We start from the raw sequence: 20,230 nt of genomic DNA, 5'->3' as shown, positions 1-20,230 counted from the left end.
TTAGACATGCATTAAATCTATTACTTAGATTGTTTGGAATTAGGTTCGATTCCTTAGACAACTAAGGAATCGAATTGCATCAGGATATTTTTTTGCTCAAGGACTATAAAAACGTTCTTTTTGCATACTGTTAATATTCACGTCTTTCACTTAATTCACTTGATACTTCTGTTCGTTATCATGTGAAATGCTGAAAGTGCATATTCTTCCGTTGCTATTTTCTTTCGCCAAGTTGGACGATGTTAATATAATAAACTTTGATTCCAGGTGCAACTCCTTTTCCCAACTATCCTAACTACAATGGGTTTACGTTCAATTAACTAATCTTTTACGATTTACAACCGTAAAATACATTTGTTTTCTTTGCCAGCTGGATGAATTGTAATTATCCCTCCATTAAGTGTTTTATTTGTATGTCGATTAAGTGCAGAAATTTCAAAATGCATAGCCAAGAGGAGTCCATATTAATGACAAGTGATCGCAGATGAAAACGAATTTGACAGCATTTGGCATTTAAAGGTATTTAATCGAACTGCTGAAATCTTATCAACACTGTGCTAACAACATACACTATTTGGAAATCACAATAATCACAAAAAGAGTACAAAAATATTAGCTGTTTCTCAAAGTATGCTTTTACATTTTTATATTGTGGCTACAATTGTTTTCCAACTCAATCATTAATTTCACAGCAAATGCCTTAATGCCAGTCATAAGTTTATACGCACTATTAGAAACACGAGAAGAGAACTGAAGTCAGATTTGAAGTCATATGCTTCAGCTACAAAAGAATGCAGTAATTAGAACTGTTAAAATTTTACTTCCAGCTTATTTTGGGAAGCACTTCAAACGACATATGTCAGACCAAAGACATTCACCAGTAACTGACAAGTTTTTTTTTTGTCCAGGTCAACATTTTTCCTATTTAAATGGTGGGAGGACTGCAGTTGACACAGCTTGCAAAGAAAAAACAAGTCAGAATAAGATCTCTTACTGCAAACCAGGCCTAAGACTATAAAGCCAGTTGTCTTCAAAGCCCCTTACTCGTTTGGTTAGTCTAGTGAAACAAGACACTACTCAATTATGTTTTAGAACAAATTGGAAATAAGTCACAAACATTAAAAGTTTAAATTTTATTAAGAACGTAATACAGTCAAGCAAAAAAAAACTTATAAGTGAACTACATTAATATCAACTTCATTAAATGATACATTTTCACATTATGTTCTAACAGGGTTTACAGCATATTGGAGTTTTAATAAGTGTTGACAAAAGGAAAATGTAAATTATGCTCACAACATACTTACAATAACAAGGAGCTTAGCAGTGAAACTGAATGAATTAAAACAGCAACAAAAGACCTCACCTCAATGGAAATGTCAGCAATTTTGGCATATGTTAAAAAAAAACTCATGACTCAAGGCCTTGTGTTCAAAAGACACTGTGCAGTATTCCTGAACAGTAACTTTGGTTACTTAGCTCTTCCATGGTATGGTAAACACAGTAGTTTGCAAACTCTAAATGACAGAATATGGAGGAGGTAGATGTGACATCTATGGGTTAGGAGCCAACAGCAGAACATACTATATTTTAAAATTTGCGCATAATTTACAGTGTGCAACTATGTATTTTAAGGCCAATCTTTCTAACTATAACCCATCGCGAATTATAGGGCTATTTAAGACAAAAGTGAAGTGCAAGCAGTGGTTCAGCTGGAGCACAGAGCCCTTCAATGCCGATACCTGAGTTGACAGTTGCACTTGTTGGAAAAGGAAGAGATGCAAGTCAAAAACGTATGCTCACAAAATAGTTTGCGCACCCAGTACTGAAGTTGAACTCATTATTTTGTCGGGAGTGCCTAAATATTTTACTTACCCAAAGAAGATAACTGTCCTAGCTATTTGATTTGGAGGTAATGAAGATGGACGTATAAGGATGTTACAAAGTCAAAACAGACCATTTTAATTTAACGGATCAGTAAATCGAGAAAGAATATTCATAACGACAACCTAGAGACCCATTTACAGAGCAGGGTATTTACTGGAGCAACATGAATGCAGTCCCTTGCTCAAGGGTGCAACAGTAGTATCCCAGCCAGGTACTCTTTCAGTAACAACCCTCTGATTCAGGACTCCAGACTGCTGTCTTGCTACCAATATATGGCATGGCGTGCCTATACAGGTGCCGAGCATGAAATGGCTTTATGGATTTGTACTTTGATCACCAAGCTGCTAGGAATGGATCAGGCAAGCTACATTTGGCAATTACATTTAGTCTTACTTTCAGGAACTCTGGCTTATTTTGAGTAACTGCCTGATGAAAAGTACTTCCATTAACACCACTCTTTAGGTTTGCGGCTCTATCCATTCAAACCATTACGACCACTGAAAATGAATTAACTTTAAGCTGCAAACTGCATTAAATTCTAATAAAAGCTAGCAGGATAATGATCCCATCAAAACCAAAATCTGCAAAAACATCAATACCTTCTGGTGCACAAACAATAGTGTCTAGTACGTTTTGCCTGCTGATTGTCATGGGACTGAAAGAAACAAAGGTTCAAAAGTGCTTGTGGCGTTTTACCAAGGTGTATTACAAAGAATACATTCCATTAAAGAGTTAAATTTATGTCATTAAATGTTAATCACTTCTAGAAGGCAATATGCACAGTACCCTGTGAACAGCAAGACCAACAAGAAATGGGGGCAAAATCATTTCAAAGTGATCTCTGTTATGAAGTATAGAAGTCCACTCAACTAAGCAGCAAATAAAATGGTAAAAAAAAATCAATGCAGCATATATCAGGCTTATGAGGTACTTCATATTTATTCCAAAGTTATTGAATTTTTTATAGATCCTCTTGTTAGCATAAAATACCTCGTCTTTTAATTTTTATTTGCCCGGCTTCTTAGGCAATCATGTCACTGCTTAGAAAGTGCAAAACACAAATACTGATCATTCTTTGCAGCATATTCAAGAATGCACGGTCATTTCTCATTGTATATGTATTTAGAACTTTGTTATGTGGTGCTGTGAAACAAAAGGATAACACTTATTACAGCTAACCAAAGTAGGGAAACTGCTTGTACAAAAAGGCACAAATAAAACAAGGGATGTTTCCAGCCAGGGAGACATAGGGAACAAATACAATAGCTTTGCTGAATTATTTTGCAAACTGCACCAAAAATGAAAATTTCCACTATATATATATACACACACACAAGCTTTGTACCTTTTAATTTGAATAAAGTCTAAAATTACTTTCTATATGCAATAATATGCAGTCAGTATGTGTATTATAAAAAAACCTTTTCTAAAATAAAAAGACTTCCCTTTATAAAATGTAGTAAAAACCCTTATGAAAATTGCAGCCATCACTTATTCTGACAAATGAGTCAGGCTTTACTTTATAATTTTCATCGATCAATAAAACATAGCTTATTAGGTGCAGTGACACCACTTTTTCCTGCTGGCCAAATGATCCATTGAAAGTGTAATAATATGCTGGTGATTGAGCCTATTGCACAGAATTCATTTTGCTATGCCTAGACAATGGATACCCCACTTCATTTCAATACATCAATCCAGTTAAAGCAACAAAAAAAGTATGGTATCTGAAATGAAAAGAAAATTAATTGGAGAAAATTTAGAAGACTGAACCTGTGCAATTACACCCTATTCTTTCTGCACTGCAAGATATCTAACCTGCTTTACTTGTGAAAAGTACAAAAAGTAGGGACATGCCTCTAACTCAAATCAGTGCTCTAAAACCTCATTTACAGTGAAATTATTGCTCAATACTGCCCAACAGATTCACTTGAGAAAAGTTAGTTCCAGGGAATAAACCAATTATTGTGCAATAGTTTTTTTAAGTGACTTTCATCTCCAAATTCCATTGCAATTAAGAGCACAACCTTTTATGTATCCCCAAATGTTGTCCTATATAATGTGCTTCATTTAGTAGCAGTAGGTTAAGTAAAATAAAATGTTATCAAAACTGAAACACCTTGTCTACTAAGTCTATACTACATTTTAAAAAGGGAGAAAAGTTTTAAAACAATACTCAGATGCAAAGACCCCCCTTTGTACTATTATTTCCAATTACAAAAATGGTCCCCTGAACTCCTATGACATATTCAAGAAAACACCCATCACGCTAGTCCACAATTACTATTTTAACAAATATACACAGTATTGGCTGTTTGGTCACAATTGTGGTTTATTTTCTATGTCAGGGATAACAACTGTAGCACCTGACCTTCATTCTGAGGTAGATCCAGTTGGTATTAAAAAAGCCAGGTCATCCCAAAATCATTAATGCCTCATGCAAAAAAAAAGTACAAAACAATGTTCTTTCTAGTCATAAATTGCTTTTAATAAGCATCTTAAATGAATATGGCATCAGCTGTTAAATATGAGGAGCCCTATAATAGTTTTCTGTCATTCACAAATTTATGACAACATTTCTGGCTGTGATTCAGTGGCAGCAGTGAAGTCACTTCATCTTAGAAAAATAACCATCAGTGGTTAGTACTGAATGGTCTAAAGCACACCAGCTAGTTGTGTCAAAGTCTGCCAAAGAAATTATCAAGCCAATGTATTCCACAAAGAGTTAACTATGAGGCTGCCAAATTATTTAAGAGGAAGTATATTGTACTTTGTATATTTGTATATTGTAGGAAAAAAGTCTAACTCTCACAGTACATTGGTGAAGAACCCTACTAAATGACAGGTTTATACTCAACAAAGGCATAAACTGCTCAGAATCTCACATTTCCATAGATTACTAACAGTACATTATCTTATCATGTGAGTTTCTTCACACGAATTGTATGTCTCCATATTAAAATAAAAACTCATTCTGCAATGACAGCTATAATTATCAAGTATATACCTTGCGGCCATGGGTAATTTGTACAATATTGCAATTACAAAACAAAGAAAAACGTAGATAAAAGTGTTTTAAAATTGCAAGAACACCAGTCTGGTTGAAACGAGGCAGTGTTTACTACAAAAAAAGCTAAAAACTTCATTGCTGTAAATTCTACCTTACCATGAGTACAGTATAATATACACACAAGTTATTCAAAATAATATTAAGCAACTGGATAAATCCTTAGAACAATATTAGGTTTCTCATTCAGACCCATTACAAAATTAAGAACCATTTTCTGATTCAGACTCTCTATTCAGTGTGCACCTCGAAATCTAAATGGATACAGTCCCATTACCAGAATTTTGAGTTCATCCTTAAAAAAATAAAAATAGATTACTATATGATTGAAACTGGCTGTGCTCAGTCTACACTGATATTACTAGAAATTGTTTTTGTATAGTTTGAACAATGATATAATGCTTTCAAATGGTAGATAGTGTATTCCACGGTTTCAACTGTTACAGTGCACACTGAAAACTGGGTTACCAAATTCACTCTTCAAAATCTTCAAATGTTAATTAATTGCTGGTGCTGTCCTGCTGTGGTACATTTGTACATTTCATGAGGTACAAAATGAGTATTTTATAGGTGCCTACTGAACTTTCATACACACTTTATGGAAGCTGAGAAATGACATATTTGGCATTTTTATCCATGGGATAAATGTAATATCCACGTTGGAGACTTATGAATAAGAAAACTGCAAATGGCCACAAGATTATATGGGCACAATGTTACATTTCTTCAGCGTGAAAACTCAGCACAAAATGTGCAAGAGATGTCTTTACATGTCAAATATTTTGTGTTGATCCACCAAAACATAAAAAACCCACAACAAAGACATTTTGAATGGAGACAAAACACTTGTAAAAATATCTGTGCCATTTGGGAGCCAGTGAATTTCTGCAGTTTTCATATGCGTCTACTGCCAGTTACCTATATTAATGTATTATAAAAAGCTGGCTTCTCAAAATACATTCGTTCTGCTTCTTGTGTTCAATTAAAAACATTCTAGTGCTAGAGAAGTTGCCTAGATTGCTGATTTGCAAACTATTTTACTACAATTTGGAAAGAAGCAATATCTTAAATGTATGATGTTCTATATTACTGGTTTCTGAATGTAAATCTCATAACAAAGGCAAAACAATAACAGTTATGACTTTTTTGTTTTACGAAATGTTAGGATTCCAAAACGCCCACAAACCAGATGACCTAATACGAAGTTGAACATCAGATTCCTTCCATTCTTGAACAGTATGATATCAAGGTATTCCTTCTTACAAAAGTGATTGAAAAAGCAATATTTGTTGGGACACATGCAAAAACTGAAGCTGCCAATACTTTTATCAACTAAAGCTTTCGCTAACATACCCAAACACTCCATATGGAAAAATATCCAAGAAATGTGAGGCACCATTTACCAATGAAAGTTTCCCCTTAAAATAACATACAGGACTAGTCATCTTTTGAAGAACTTTGTGTAAGAGACCATGATGTTGCTTTATCCAAACATGAGCATAAGTGACATTTCTAGGTTTAAAAAAAACAGTAATTAATATATTTTCTAGAGAATCATTTCTTTATGCAATAACTGATTGAAAACATTGTTTGAGAATTCCAAAATGTTTTGAAACCTTCTCAGACTGGGATTTTTAAACAGCTTACAATTCTCCAGCTGCTCGTGATTACAACGATAAACGAAAATAATAGACACCAGTCAAGGCAGAAAACTATTTAAAGATACCGCAGTAATAAATGCAAAGAGACGTAACTACTTTGTTATTTTTGTATTATACTAAGCACCATTTTCTCTCTTTTCTGGTTATGTGGCATATTTCCATGATTTGTCATGCAACCCCATTAACCTCGGAGATGAAATCTCTTCCCCACCCCCCAAACACACACCCATACACACACAATTACCTGCACACACACTTATATTCAACTCGCAGCAGCAGTAAGGACTCAAGCTCAAGATGCTGGAACAGCTCGTACAGCACTAATAAAAGTATATACATAGTGTCTACTAGAGAAATACAGACGTCACTCTGTTCCTACTGTGGAATGTTGACAGTTTATCTTTGAAGGGAGCAGCATAGCAGAAGGCTCTAAGCGGGTCTATGATTAACAAAGTGTGGCTTTTAAAAAGAAGCACGTCTAGGTTTAAAAACAAAGCATGGCTCTTTAGCCATGGTTACAGGTGGACATCTGGAACTTGCTGGTTTCAGTCTATGATATGCCTAAAGTCAGACATGATCAAATGAATACTTTCAGGACATTTTAAATATTTTTATATTTATTTTAATACACAGCTTCCTGTTGTATGAACTTTCATCAAAGTAATGTGTTTAAACTGCAGTGCCTAGGCAATGTCGACACAAAAAAAGCTCATAGTAGAGGTAGAATCTACCAAATTATGTTAAGATTTATCGGGATATTTACAAACTTACTGCATAGACTGATAACTGTATTTACATTATTTTACATTTTACAGGTTTTAACCTGATAATCAGATTTACAAAAACAGGCCAACTGTGATTAGAAAATGGAAATAAATAAAACTGGCTTAACCCACTGCTCTTTAGTTTCTGATCTACTTTTGAACCCACTGACTGAATCTGAATATATGTTAAAGGTACTACAATTCCTAAAAATATAAATACATTTTATATTAAATCGGTTACTTTGAAAGTACCAGAAAATTTCATCTCATACACATTGATATGTTATATTAACTTTGTCTTTTTAAAATAGATAAGCATCTGCATTAAACTTGGTTTCACCATATATATAAACAGATTGCAATTAAAAGTAATGATTAGTAGACTACTGTGAAATTGATGCACTTGCAGATGTAAAATAGCTTTAGGCATACCATAGGCATTTAAAAATTATGTAGGAAATTGTTTCAACATTTGACTTTTAAATAAAGTAAAACCGCACTTTGAAACCTGATGTACAGACATTGGCCAAATTCAGGGCCATAACAGAGAGTTTAACTAGCCAAGAGAATATTTACAAGTCTTAATTTTTTAAGACTCTGAAGCACCCTTAATGCGTTTTTTATACCACCTCACAAAAGCTTTAAGAATGTGAAGATTTGTTTTACATAAAAACCTTCACAATTTGTTTTTATGCTGGCCTGCTATCAGAAAGTCTGGTTGATACATTCTTAGTAGCTTCCCAAGATTCCTCTGACTGCTTTAAAAGGCTTTTCTTTACTGATCTTATTTTGAAGACATACTGAAAGCACTGGCTCTAGTCAAGTTATGAACATTCAGGTAGTCTGCTGAAATAGCTTTTCGAGTACAAAAGGATAGTATAGGTATCCTTGAAGCTCTTAATTTCTGAATAAAAAAATAGTATTCAATTATCAAGGTGTGCAGATGAATATTTTTCACCAAATCAAATATCTAAAGACCTACCAGTTACAGTTCTCCTTGCCACCTCTCACATTAATTGAACCTTAAAACCATAAAAAAGGTGGGGATTTCAAAAGACTGACAGAAGGTACCACCTCCCCTTCTGACTGTGTTTTAAGCTGATAGCTGATTTAACAGAGGTACCTTCAGGTAAACAACATTTTTTTTCAGTTCTGGGGTACAAGTAAACTTTTTTCTTCTATGCTATTGGCAATCTAATTGAACTGAAGGGAGCTGGGCAGCTCTGACAATGTCTTACACTGAACCTTCACCCATCAAAACTTCATGGCGGTGTAATAGATTGCATTGAGATCTTCAAACCAGCCATTGTACTGAACCATAAAACAAGTACTATAAGAGATTAAAAAGTGCAGTTGGGCTTTGTTTTTATAATGAGTATTTCAGGTGCTGAACTTATTACTCAACAAATGGTCAACTTGCCCTTTCTCTCGTTTTCTCCTGAAAAACTGCCAAATAATTATAAAATACATAATGACTATCTGCTATTCTAAGTCCATGTCCAAAACACTTGATATTTAAACTTACTGTTTCATGATTTGCACTGGTCCTGAACTCTCAAACTACAACATCTATATTTTTTCAGTTAAAGTGCAAAACATTGTTCTAGTTTTGTTCATAATTCAAGGAATTGCTTATTCTGTGCATGTCAGACAACGTAAGGTGCTGGTGAAAATCAGTAAATAAGTAAAACAAATTCAATCTATACTTACTGGGAATAAAATTCATGTCCTCTTAAATTGCATGCGTTTTTGCACTACAATTAAGGTGTGTGGACACATAAGTACCATTAAAGACAATGAAGTCATCACAATATAATGAAACTAACTACTGAAAGAAACAAAATCACAAGGTAGCTGTATAAATAGTGAATATCTAAAGACGAAGAGATTGAAAATTTAGATCAATAATGGAGGCCAAATTGTAGTTACTATAAATGATTTAACAATTTTGTTTTCACATTAAAACAGGAATATCACATTCTAATGGAAATATACAGCTGTAGACTAAGGTTTGGGTGGAACGCCAAATTACAAAAAAAATATTATCCTTATACTAAGGAGAAAGAAAGTACTAATGATTATTTCATTGCTCATTTTTTCCTGGATGCTTTCAAAAGAGACCTGTTATTAAATCTCTCTCAAAAGATTAAATTCAAAAAGTCATAGATAAGAAAGCATACTACACTACAAAACCAAACTATCCAAATTTCCTTTCTCTAGTCTTGGTCTTAAATCTAAGTGCCAAACTGAGATGAAGGCAGGAAGGAATCAAGACTCCGGACTTTTATTAAGTGTCAAAGCATCTAAAATCTTTCTTGGTCAGCTCTGTACATATCCTTAGACAAGATAAAATTCAACATTATAGCCGTCAAATTAAATGTGCACCTTTTGTGCAATGTTTGTTGAAAAGTCCTGCCTGCTCCCAAGCTCACTTAAAATGTTTTTGAGGTTTTATGTGATTTGAACTTCTGATATATTCTAAGTTGCTTCATACAAAATGTGGCATACAAGAGCAATTTTTAAAACTTTCAGAAGAAAGATTTTGTGTTTAAAACTACAGTGCACCATAGAGTCTATAAGTAGCGAAAAAAGAAACAGTATTTGCTTGGCTAATACATAAAGTAATGAGACCCCATCATTTTTATCAGTGTCCTATGCAATGCATAGAAAGATCATGGCTTAAAACACTTAAGTGGCATACCTGTTGCTTAGGTATTTGTAACAAAAACATGGACCTATATGAACAATGCGTCACTGAAGTCCATTTCTGGCGGGACCCAGTCCCATCAATATTAGAAAAAAAAAAGATCCTGACATGTTTAGTCTGCCAGTCGAGATCATTCAGAGTAGAACTGGTCTACCACTAAAAAAAATGTTGTATTGTCCAAGTACATTACAGAAATATCAAAGTACATGTCATGAAGTACCTGTCTTGTCAGTGCTTTTCCAATCGCTTTCTTGATCTGTTTTAAGTAATGAGGGGTGAGAAGTGCAGTTCAGTCAGACTGGAACCCAGCTCTCTTCTGCAACATTATGCTTCAAGCCTTGCCCAGTTCCCCCCTCCCACCCACACCCTGGTCAAGCAAAATACATGGTGCGGAGTGTATCCTGGTGGATTTGGACTGCCTTGGCCAATGCCTGCTGGTCCCGTCCGTTGCTCTGCCCTGAGGTATGGCTCCCTTCAGCACTAGAAATTAAGAAAGAAAATCATTTGGGCATTCATTTTCAAAGCTGGGCTTCATCCCATACATATTACCCGAAAGGTTTTTAAACTGCACTTGTTACCTGCTTAATCTGACATTTAAGCTTCCAAGAATCCCGTTTAGAAAATAAAATTGGGAAAACCTGATTACATCATATCAAACGTCACCCATGAGGAAGCGTGCTGTATTATAAGAGCAGGTCAATACGTTCTACGATAATATTTTTCTCATTCTATTCTCGCGTACCTGTCGTGTTCCTTGTCCACCAGATGATAGCGTGCTCGGAACGCTACCAGGTGGGCATAGTAGGCAGGTGCTGGGATGGAGACGGAGCGCGTGCAGCGCACGTAGGTGTGGCACAGCTGATAGGTGAGCACCTGCAGCTCATCTGAAGAAAAATGGTTGTCGTCCCACAACACATGGTAATGTGATGGTCTGCTGGTTCCCTGTAGAGACATATTACAGTTGGTACAGGTGTCACGTCAAGGTGCCTCAGATGAGAGTGGGTATAATGAAAGTCCTAAATGTTTAAGAAAAAAAGCCTAACAAAAGAAGTGAAGCACAGGCAAAATCCATTTTACGGGGTAATTAAAAATGTAAGAACAGAAGTCAGTGACAGACTCAGTACTTACTTGGATGCCAGCATGACTGCACAGATAGAAATCAAATTCTGACGGGTGGGTTATTTTTGTGTCTACGGTTGTGCCCGCAGGAATATTTCCACTCTTTCCAACCTGGTAAAATATTCAAGTTCAGGGAGTAGGCATTTATGTCAAAATAAAATAATACATTCAACACAATGCAAAAAAATATTTAAGAACTTGCTTGATCAAGTGAATTAAGGGAGAACTTAGTAACGAATTATAGCTAGAAATAAGGTAAACCCAGGAGACTTCATCAGGCTTAGAAGCAAAATAGGGACACAGGGTCACTTTCACTGGAAATGATATAAAGGCTGGTCATTTCTTTACACAAACAGGTGTGGGTGTTGGGTACATGGTTTCCGGCCAGCCAGTTTCAACCCAAACTCCGGGCATCTTCAGGATATTGTAGGACAAACTATTAATAATCATTAAGCTCTCTACCAACCAAACTGGCAAGGTGGTCAACTAATATTCTTAAAATAGCACCATTCACAGAAAGGACATTCAGGAGAGAGCAGATCAGCCCCTAGGGACAAGAAAGCTCTGGATAATCACAAAATAGTTAACACAATAACTTAAGTGAGTGCCCCAGTCCACTATAGATGAACAAGTGAAGACATTTAGATAAGACCTAAATAACCCTAATAATGCTCTGAGTTCTGGAAGGCCAAGTACAGCCAGGAATGCAGCAACCACTGAATAAGCTGACTTAATGCTTCCATTTATATAGCCCACAAACTTTCTAAAGAAAACCCATGATATATATATACACTCTTATTACAGTTTTTAGAGGATTTAGAGGACCGCTTTTATGCAGCTTTTTATACCATCTCAATAAAATTGGATTTCATTACAGTTTGCAAAGACAAAAATGATTCAGATTAGTAAAAATGTGTGCAATGCCTCGGTTCGTGCATGGGACGGAATTTAGTTAATATCCCTTACCCTTTCATTTCGGTCCATACAAAAGAGTCTTGTGTGATGGCGTTTTTGCACCACAACAAATGTAATCCCTGGCTGGTAGTCTTTCTCCAGTTTGATGCAAGCTTCACGGATAGCAAGTAACTCGTAATGAAGCACCTTAAGAAAATGAACAACAACAATGGGGCATCTTCAAGAAGACTTTAGGCAGAAGGACAAAATCTGCATGCCTCAGCTGTACTGCACGATTTCGGCATAACACTCAAACTTACAAATTTAGCAGAGGATTTCTCACCTGCTACCCTCTTTACTGAGAAGAAACATTCTAATATTAATAACATTAGCTTGAATTACTAATAAAGGACTAAGGCAAAAGGATAACAACCTGAGAATGCATTTGATTGAAAACACAATAAAAACTAGTTTTTATAGTCACGATTTTAGTGTCCTTCACTTATTACAGAGGGCCCTTGAATTTATCTTCTAGTTTTAAAAACGGACCACACAAAGCACACCTTCTGCACATCTACTCCTCCCGATTACCTGATTGAACTGCCCTTCAGAGATGCCATCACGATAGAAGATGATCCGCGTGGGCTTGAAGCGAGTCGACTTGTAGAACTGGATCAGCAGCTCCCTCACCATGGCAGACAGGTCTTGAATGATCTCCTGACGGTGCTGCTGGACCCGCACAGTGGCACAGTATCGGCTGGGGTGGGCATCCATGCTACCCACAACCTAGCAAAGCAGGAGAACAGCCAGTTGGCCCGCAGTGCAAAGGCATTCATAAGGTTCGGAGGGGGAAAAAATGCACAATAAGGGATTTAAAGCCAAGCATAAAAAACTTACAGCAGCTATCGAGGGCTTCTTCCCATCTCCTGCTGGTGGGTGAGTCACATCTGCTCCCAGAAATATGACAGGTTGCTGAAACACCAAGGGCCTGAAAGAGATCATGTTATGATTACATACTGAAACTTTACATTTGCATTAAGAAAACAGACCTACATCTATAAAATGAGGTGCTCAAAATGTTTCGCAACTCGCATGCTTACGCACTGAGTATTGTGCAAATCGTAAGAATTATTGAAAGCTGCACAAATAATTATAATCCATGTATTATTTAATGTACACCTAATGGCTGTTCTTTTCATCTTTTCATTTGGTCAAAATGCTGGTCAAAGGAAGGACACACTGCAACTAAATCCATGGACAAGTGCTTGGGATGAGGGGGAAGCTGTCCATCATTATTAAACAATCACATGATGGGAAGAGGAGTTCAAACGCGACACAGTCGGAATTTTGTAACACTGAAATTATCCAGCAATATCTCAGCATGTCAAACATTATTGCAAGATGGGAGCCCCAGAATTTCAGCTCAAAACATCCCAAAGAGTGGTGTCTAGAAAAGCTGTTGATCCGCCACTTTATCATCTAGTAACTGATGACCAGATACAGGTTCACCACTCAACCTCAGAGACCGTGACTGAATATTTGTACTGGGAACAACCAACATGGTATTCTTGTACTGCTAACAAGGCACAGGTCCTCATTACCTGTGAATTTGGACAGCTTTAAATACACTACTGTTCTTAGTCCAGGGTCATTTTGATCTGACACCATAGTTGAACACACCTAGTCAGAAGTGTTCTATGCTCAAGTAATTTCCATTTTAAAGACCAAATGGGCCAAAAGCATTAAGATGAAGAATGATTATACAGAGTGATAGTCATCAAATCGTTCCCTTACTACCACATACCAGTGCTGCTTAAGTATTTCAATACACCTTGTATGTACTGTATATCGGGTTATGCAGAATTCTTTCCACATTTCAATGAAAATTGACCTTACCTGCCCTGTGGCAAAAGGATGTTGTTAACGCCGCCCAGTTTGACATTGATCTTCAAGCAGAGGTTTGAAAGAGTCTGGGGGGTAGTTTTCTGCACATTCTTCACCTGAACACACTGAGTGGCCATCCCCAGGACTGTGTCTCCAACGCGTTTCACTTCAGCTAAAATTGCCCAGGACAAGATACTACAATTACAAACCCATATAACTATAAATTAACTCAAGCTAAAAAGTTGCCTAAAAACGGTTTTGTTTCTAAAAACAAGATACACAAATGTGTGCAGAAGAATTGAATATGGGCAGTACTAACCATACACAGGAGTCTTCCCTGGGAGAATCACCACCACCAGCTGAAGTCCCTGGTAGGTGTACTTCAGATGCTTAAACATTGGCTCCACGCTGTCAGCTCCTTGGGCATATTTACAGAAACAAGGCTGCCCCTGAATCGGCATGCCGGCATCCCGTGAAATCTTGCGAAGCTGATCTGTGAAAGCTCTTTAAAAGAAAAAAAAATACGTCTTTTTAATGATGGATAAGCACATAAAATCAGAGGTCGGGAAACTATTCCAAAACTTCTTGAAAAATGTAACGGGAAAGAAACCTTGCTTACTTGAGTAAAAGCTCAGTGCACTGTCGCTGGGGAGCAAAGCAGGCAATCGCCCAAACTTTAATTTCAATTCCAGTGTGAAACTGCTTGTTCCTCATATCCCACACGCCCTGGATTGGAGTGGCTATTGCCTTATTCTGGAAGTTAAAACAAAAGAGGTTAAGAATGAAACATCCTCACTGCTTCCAACAGATGTGAAGGCTTCAGTAAGGAGACTTGTTTATTTCCTCTGGAACAGAAAATACTAAAAAAAAAGGAGCATAACGCAACTCTTTCCCTACACCTGCACAATATTTAGGCTATTTTGCTGTGAAATTAAAAATTGTACTCCTCAAATACACAACACAAAATCCCAATACTACAAAGACATTTTCTGAAACAACAAAACTCTCAAAACAGAAAATGCTTTGCATTAATCTAAAGGATGAGAGATTAATACCACAAGAGTTGGGTGAGCTGATGTGCCCTCTCATTTGCAACATTACATTCTCATTTGTATTCATAATAATTCTATTTACATACGTACCCGGCCTCCATAGAGTATAGAAGGTGCCTGAAGAACACGACCATTTACTTCTGTCATGTCGTCTCTCACCACTACGCCAAATTCGCGTACATAAGGATCACTGTTAAAGCTGGCACTTCTCATCTGAAAGAGAAGTAGTCATTTCGGTTATCAAGGACTGACTAATGTTTGGAATCTCTATTCCTAAAGTTTTAGAAAATAATGTAATGGAAAAGAAGCTGTACATGAGCAAACGCTCAATGGTGTTTGAAACATTAGATCCAACACAGACTCGAGAAATCCAAAGAGAGGAAGCAATATCTGTGTAAATTTCTCTTGATGCTCATCTACAATTAATATGATACTGAATACACTGAAATGTTTTAAATAATACTTTTTCTGATGTGCAGTATAGAGATCTACAGAGCAACTATTAAGTACATAGTTATACTCACCAGTTTGCTGATCTCATCCTGCCTGTCAGGCGCTGATCTGGCTGTGGCACGGATCATTGTGGAGGTCTGATTGTCTGTCAGCTTCTTTATACACCTCTGACCTGCCACTATATTGCAAACCTGTTACAACAAACAGAGATTGGTCACTTTGAATAAACCGAGAAACAGATGACTGAATAAACTAGTCTTCTTAAAAAGAATTAGTTTAGGTAACAAGAGAAGATAAAACACGTGATGGACACGCAACACATTGAAGTTGGCACCCACACACGCCTCCAACTTTCAAACACTTTTGGTCTCGTGGCGAAAAAATGTGATCAACGAGGATATACAGCTCTATTTTCTCAATGGAGTTTAGACTAACCTCTAGAGGAAGATAGGTGTGTTTCTGCTCCTGGCCAACCTGTAAACATGGAAGATGAGGGTAACGGAGGACAAGCTTGTACTTGTCTTTAAAATATTGTGCTACAGTGCATTCAACTGTCTGTCCATTTTCCTGTTGAAGAGGAAACCTATGCAAAGGAAAAACAAAATTAGTATGACAAATAATAGGATGCATGCCAATGCCTATCTGTATAATACCACTCCAAGGTTTCAAGACAGAAGATGCTAAAATTTAGTTTCTCTATATGCATTAAAGCAAACTGAGTCTCTAGTTACATCAATTTCAAATGCAGATAGATAATACAAGAGAGCCTACAAGGAATGGAAAAAGTCTTACGTTTGGTGACTGGCTGGCCTCCTGGTTACATTGCATACTCTGTATTTTCTTTTCATCTGTCCACAGTGTGTTATTTCCACCTTCAGACCTATAATCAAGAAGATGAGATTTATATACACACACACAAGATCCAAAGCTTATTTTTTTTGTAAAGCACTTGTAAAGCAGGTGTGACTAAGATGCATCTGCTGACTACATGCGAACCGCATTTCAAAATGCATGTTACCTTATGGGTGCCTATAAAGCCTTCAAGTAGTTACGCATGGGTGAACTGTTGAATTGAAAAGGCTTGCCCACTAAAATTAGACACCTTCTGCATTCTATTAACTAATATTTTTAATACAGTTGGAGTGTTTTTAACGCATTAGCACTTCTAGATCTAATAAGAAGCAACAACTCTTGCTCTCACAGTAGGCTAAAGACCACAAGCCAGTTCCCAATGCATGTCAGCTTTCAATGAAATTGTAATTAGTAGACAGTACAGCAGAGAAACATAAAACAGAGAATACATACAGGAGGCTTATTGAAAACAGGAACAAGTAATAGGTTTATTCCATGCTGAAAAAAAGAAGAAAGAAAACAACGTTTCGGCCGTGGAGCCTTCTTCAGGTGCGAGCTTCTTCTACAGGTTCCTCAAACCTGAAGAAGGCTCCACGGCCGAAACGTTGCGTTTTCTTTCGTCTTTTTTTCAGCATGGAATAAACCTATTGCTTGTTCCTTTGCAGCCTACGCATGCTGACGCAGCTACCCACCTGAACTACTTATTGAAAACAGAACCACAATAACGCGTTGTTAAAATAACTGACCCTTTATTTCCTTCGTAAATTTTACTCTCTGGGAGTCCGTTAACGGTTTCTGCTGCTCTTCAATGCTTTTGAAATCCAAAACCTCACACATGAACTCAATCACTGGCTGGGCTTTGTAAAACGCAGTGGCGGACACTAAAACAAATCACACAGAAATTGAAGTTAGCTGTGAAAATATTTTGAGCTGAACATGGCGAGTGCTAGTCTTTAGGTTTTTTTTTATAACCAGATATGTCAGTGACAATGACAACCAAGCAACCAGGAAAGGATGCGATAAAAGCAGGGCAAAGGAACAAGGTTTCAGCTGCTGAGCTTTCTGCAGGTGTGCGTGAGAGAGAGGGAGGTGGATGAGACATCACGAACAGGAGAACACAGGACGGGGGGGTGGGGGTAGGGTTAGCATGGCCACATAGGCAAGGGCCTGAACGAAGGGTGATCTGTGACTGAGGAGTGATAAGTGAAATCGAAATGCCAGGGGGGAGGGATTAAAAAAGAACAGTCATTCAAGTACAAGGTATCTACACACGGATTAAAACCCTACCATCGATATTAAGCATCATTTTCCAGAGAGAAGGTCTAACAGACTGGTGGAACCCAAACCACACCTCCCGGCCTCCGCCCAGGGGGTTTGAACAGCCCTCCGAGGGAGTGAAGAAAGAGCGGCCTACGGGGGTGTACCTGCCGTGAGCACAAACAAGTTCGCCGTAATTAGACATCCGCCACGTAACGCTTGGGAGATACTGCACTGCTGTACTTTGGATTAACACCAGTTTAAACGGCACTGCACTTAAAAGGTGGTATACGTCATCATCATGAGGTTCTTCTGTTTTCAAAACTGTCATCTGCTCAGGGTCCCAGAGCATGTCTATTCCAAGCATGGTTGCGAACGTGAATTAGCGTTCGCTCATCGGTGTAGAAAAGAAATGGAAAGTTGGCTTTCTGAGCAGTGACAGGTTGGAAGTTACGCACATTGTAATTTTAGAGGAGAAAAATTTAATATTCCCATTTAAAATGTCCGACAAAAAGCTTTTGTAACATTTTAAAACGGAACATTCTTGTTTTCCTTGATTTTCACTGAAGGGCCCTCCTGTCAGTATCAGAAAATATAACTTGACAGCACAGTTTTAAAGGTTATTTTATATCTAGCCGATTGGCTGGGTGGAGCTTTATCATACAAATGCTGCTGTAGAGAATGTTTACGCCACAAGGAAATTCAGTTAATCCTGTGCTGTTAAAATAACTGCAATTACCAATCACCTTTCGGTCTAGTGATGAAGCCTATGATATGGCCCTCTGGCCATACAAGCAACTGGCTCTAAGCATGTTGCTGCAGAGTTGCTGCATTTTCTTAGCGATGGAGGAACTTGTTCTCTTGGCTGCTGTCTCGCTGTTTTTCAAAGCCGCTTAATAAAAGCGAAGCAGTAATGTTGTTTGCCAACACAAACACCATTATTCCTAGAACGTGTCATCAGAGGCAGGGTACCATTCACCTCTGAAGTGAAACAAACAAGAGCTATAGGGTCAGAAATGTCCATTCCATAGTGTGAACGAAACATCAGTTATGATTATGTACATAAAAAGTACATAATAAAAACTGGTAAATAGGGTCTGTCTACAGGTGTTAGGGTTTTTAACATTTACTTATCATACCATTTACTGAGCTTAACTAATCAATATTAAACAGATGTGAATGATTCAATCAGCCTTATTTTTTTTTGTGATATGTAGTCAAGGCTGGTGCTTACTTCCATCTAAGTGTGTGAGTAAGACAAAGGTAGCATCGATTCAAAATGCACTTTTTCAAAAAGCATCTACTAAATCACAAGGTTACTTCTGCAACATTTCAACTGCCAGAAAGACTCCACACATGCAGCAGCACAAATCAGTATTTCAGAATACTTTTTCTAAGCTGAATTCCACAGAGGCAGCTCCTGCACAAACTGCAAAGGCCACTAGAGGGCAGTGTACATTAAGCTCCTAAATTTTAGCTTTGTTCAAAGAACCCTTCACATTCTACTAAGTGTAACATTGTGATTCTTTTTAAACTAATAGTGTACACAATTATTAAAATATAAAAATACAAAAGAGCAAAACTTTACATTAGATACTACAAGCAATGGCAAGATAAAACTGTAATGAACCTGCCTCAGTTCACTTGCCTATTCAACCCTATGTAACTGAAAACATGTAGATTCATAAATTTAAATATTTTTGTTAGTTATACATGTGGTTGATTCTTTTCCCACAAAAGAACTATTGACAAGACGGGTTCATTGTCAAGTTGAAAGCAATGTACGAAACAAGGGATGATGAAATTTGGAACAGCAAATTTCTTTAAGGATTTACTATCAATCCTGAATCAAATACAACACTGAAGTATCGTAATCAGTCAAGTGACTTAAGTGTTGACCCTGTCTTCAGGGCTTTCAGCAGGACGTGAAGACACACAGCTAATGCTTAACAAGGCTTTATTCACGCACAGAAAATGCATTTCCGCCTGCTTCAAACAAACCAGTCCCCAAAGATCCCAAGTCAACACTGGGATTACTAACCTCATAGAGGGCAAGTGTCTCATGACTACATCCAGTGCCTGGATGGTTTCAAAGGGAATATTTGGCAGTCGCCCAGACAGTGCATCATGCAGAGCCTGAAGACTGACACAAGAAACCCATTTTATTGCCACCTTGAAACTTCTGTCCTTTCCCTCCCCTGGAATGGTAACTTCAAGTTCCGTCTGCGGAGAAAAATAAATTAGTTCCAGTACAGTACCAGAGCCATCCTTGAAAGTCCAGCCTTTATGCACTTGAACGGCTGAAGAATAATAGGAGTTTTCATGCCATATTTTACCGTTTCAGGTTTGCATTGGAAATTGCACCTCTTAGGTATTAAACCCAGAGCAAATTAAAAGCGTGTGATGTACTGCTTTACTCAGAGAGTGAGCAACACTTCAGCCTTAAAGGTATTGTAACAATCCTACTGTTACATACACAGGTGAAGTTTTAAACTACTGAAGTCACAATTTCTGCAGCAACTGGTTGCTAATGTAGCAATATAAAAATCATCCACAAATCATCCTACAGACTCCATCAAACTAACTCGTCTTCTGTAAAACATTTTAATGTAAATAATTTAAAATTCTACAAA

General features: G+C 37.2%; 1 protein-coding gene across 6 annotated transcripts in view; it reads right to left on the bottom strand.

The window, feature by feature from the left end:
• Window positions 1-1,118: 1,118 nt before the first annotated feature.
• The window catches only part of ago2 (argonaute RISC catalytic component 2), a 33,664-nt gene continuing 14,552 nt past the window's right edge, over window positions 1,119-20,230 (bottom strand). For all 6 annotated transcript variants that reach the window (XM_088601828.1, XM_088601832.1, XM_088601833.1 and 3 more), the window contains 16 exons: window positions 19,639-19,820; window positions 17,628-17,764; window positions 17,087-17,221; window positions 16,281-16,368; window positions 15,924-16,071; window positions 15,560-15,679; window positions 15,126-15,248; window positions 14,603-14,736; window positions 14,303-14,487; window positions 13,996-14,155; window positions 12,997-13,087; window positions 12,691-12,885; window positions 12,172-12,306; window positions 11,215-11,316; window positions 10,829-11,028; window positions 1,119-10,566 (listed from right to left, as the gene is read on the bottom strand). In XM_088601828.1, coding sequence (XP_088457954.1) covers window positions 10,458-10,566; window positions 10,829-11,028; window positions 11,215-11,316; window positions 12,172-12,306; window positions 12,691-12,885; window positions 12,997-13,087; window positions 13,996-14,155; window positions 14,303-14,487; window positions 14,603-14,736; window positions 15,126-15,248; window positions 15,560-15,679; window positions 15,924-16,071; window positions 16,281-16,368; window positions 17,087-17,221; window positions 17,628-17,764; window positions 19,639-19,820 — 2,244 coding nt within the window. In that variant the 3' untranslated portion in view covers window positions 1,119-10,457. The remainder of the gene's footprint in view (window positions 10,567-10,828; window positions 11,029-11,214; window positions 11,317-12,171; window positions 12,307-12,690; window positions 12,886-12,996; window positions 13,088-13,995; window positions 14,156-14,302; window positions 14,488-14,602; window positions 14,737-15,125; window positions 15,249-15,559; window positions 15,680-15,923; window positions 16,072-16,280; window positions 16,369-17,086; window positions 17,222-17,627; window positions 17,765-19,638; window positions 19,821-20,230) is intronic.

Source organism: Lepisosteus platostomus, chromosome 12 (assembly GCF_059453375.1).
Source record: "Lepisosteus platostomus isolate fLepPlt1 chromosome 12, fLepPlt1.hap1, whole genome shotgun sequence".
In the NCBI taxonomy this organism is placed as follows: domain Eukaryota; kingdom Metazoa; phylum Chordata; class Actinopteri; order Semionotiformes; family Lepisosteidae; genus Lepisosteus; species Lepisosteus platostomus.
Note: the sequence above shows the minus strand (reverse complement) of the source record. Positions and strands in the feature narration are given on the sequence as shown.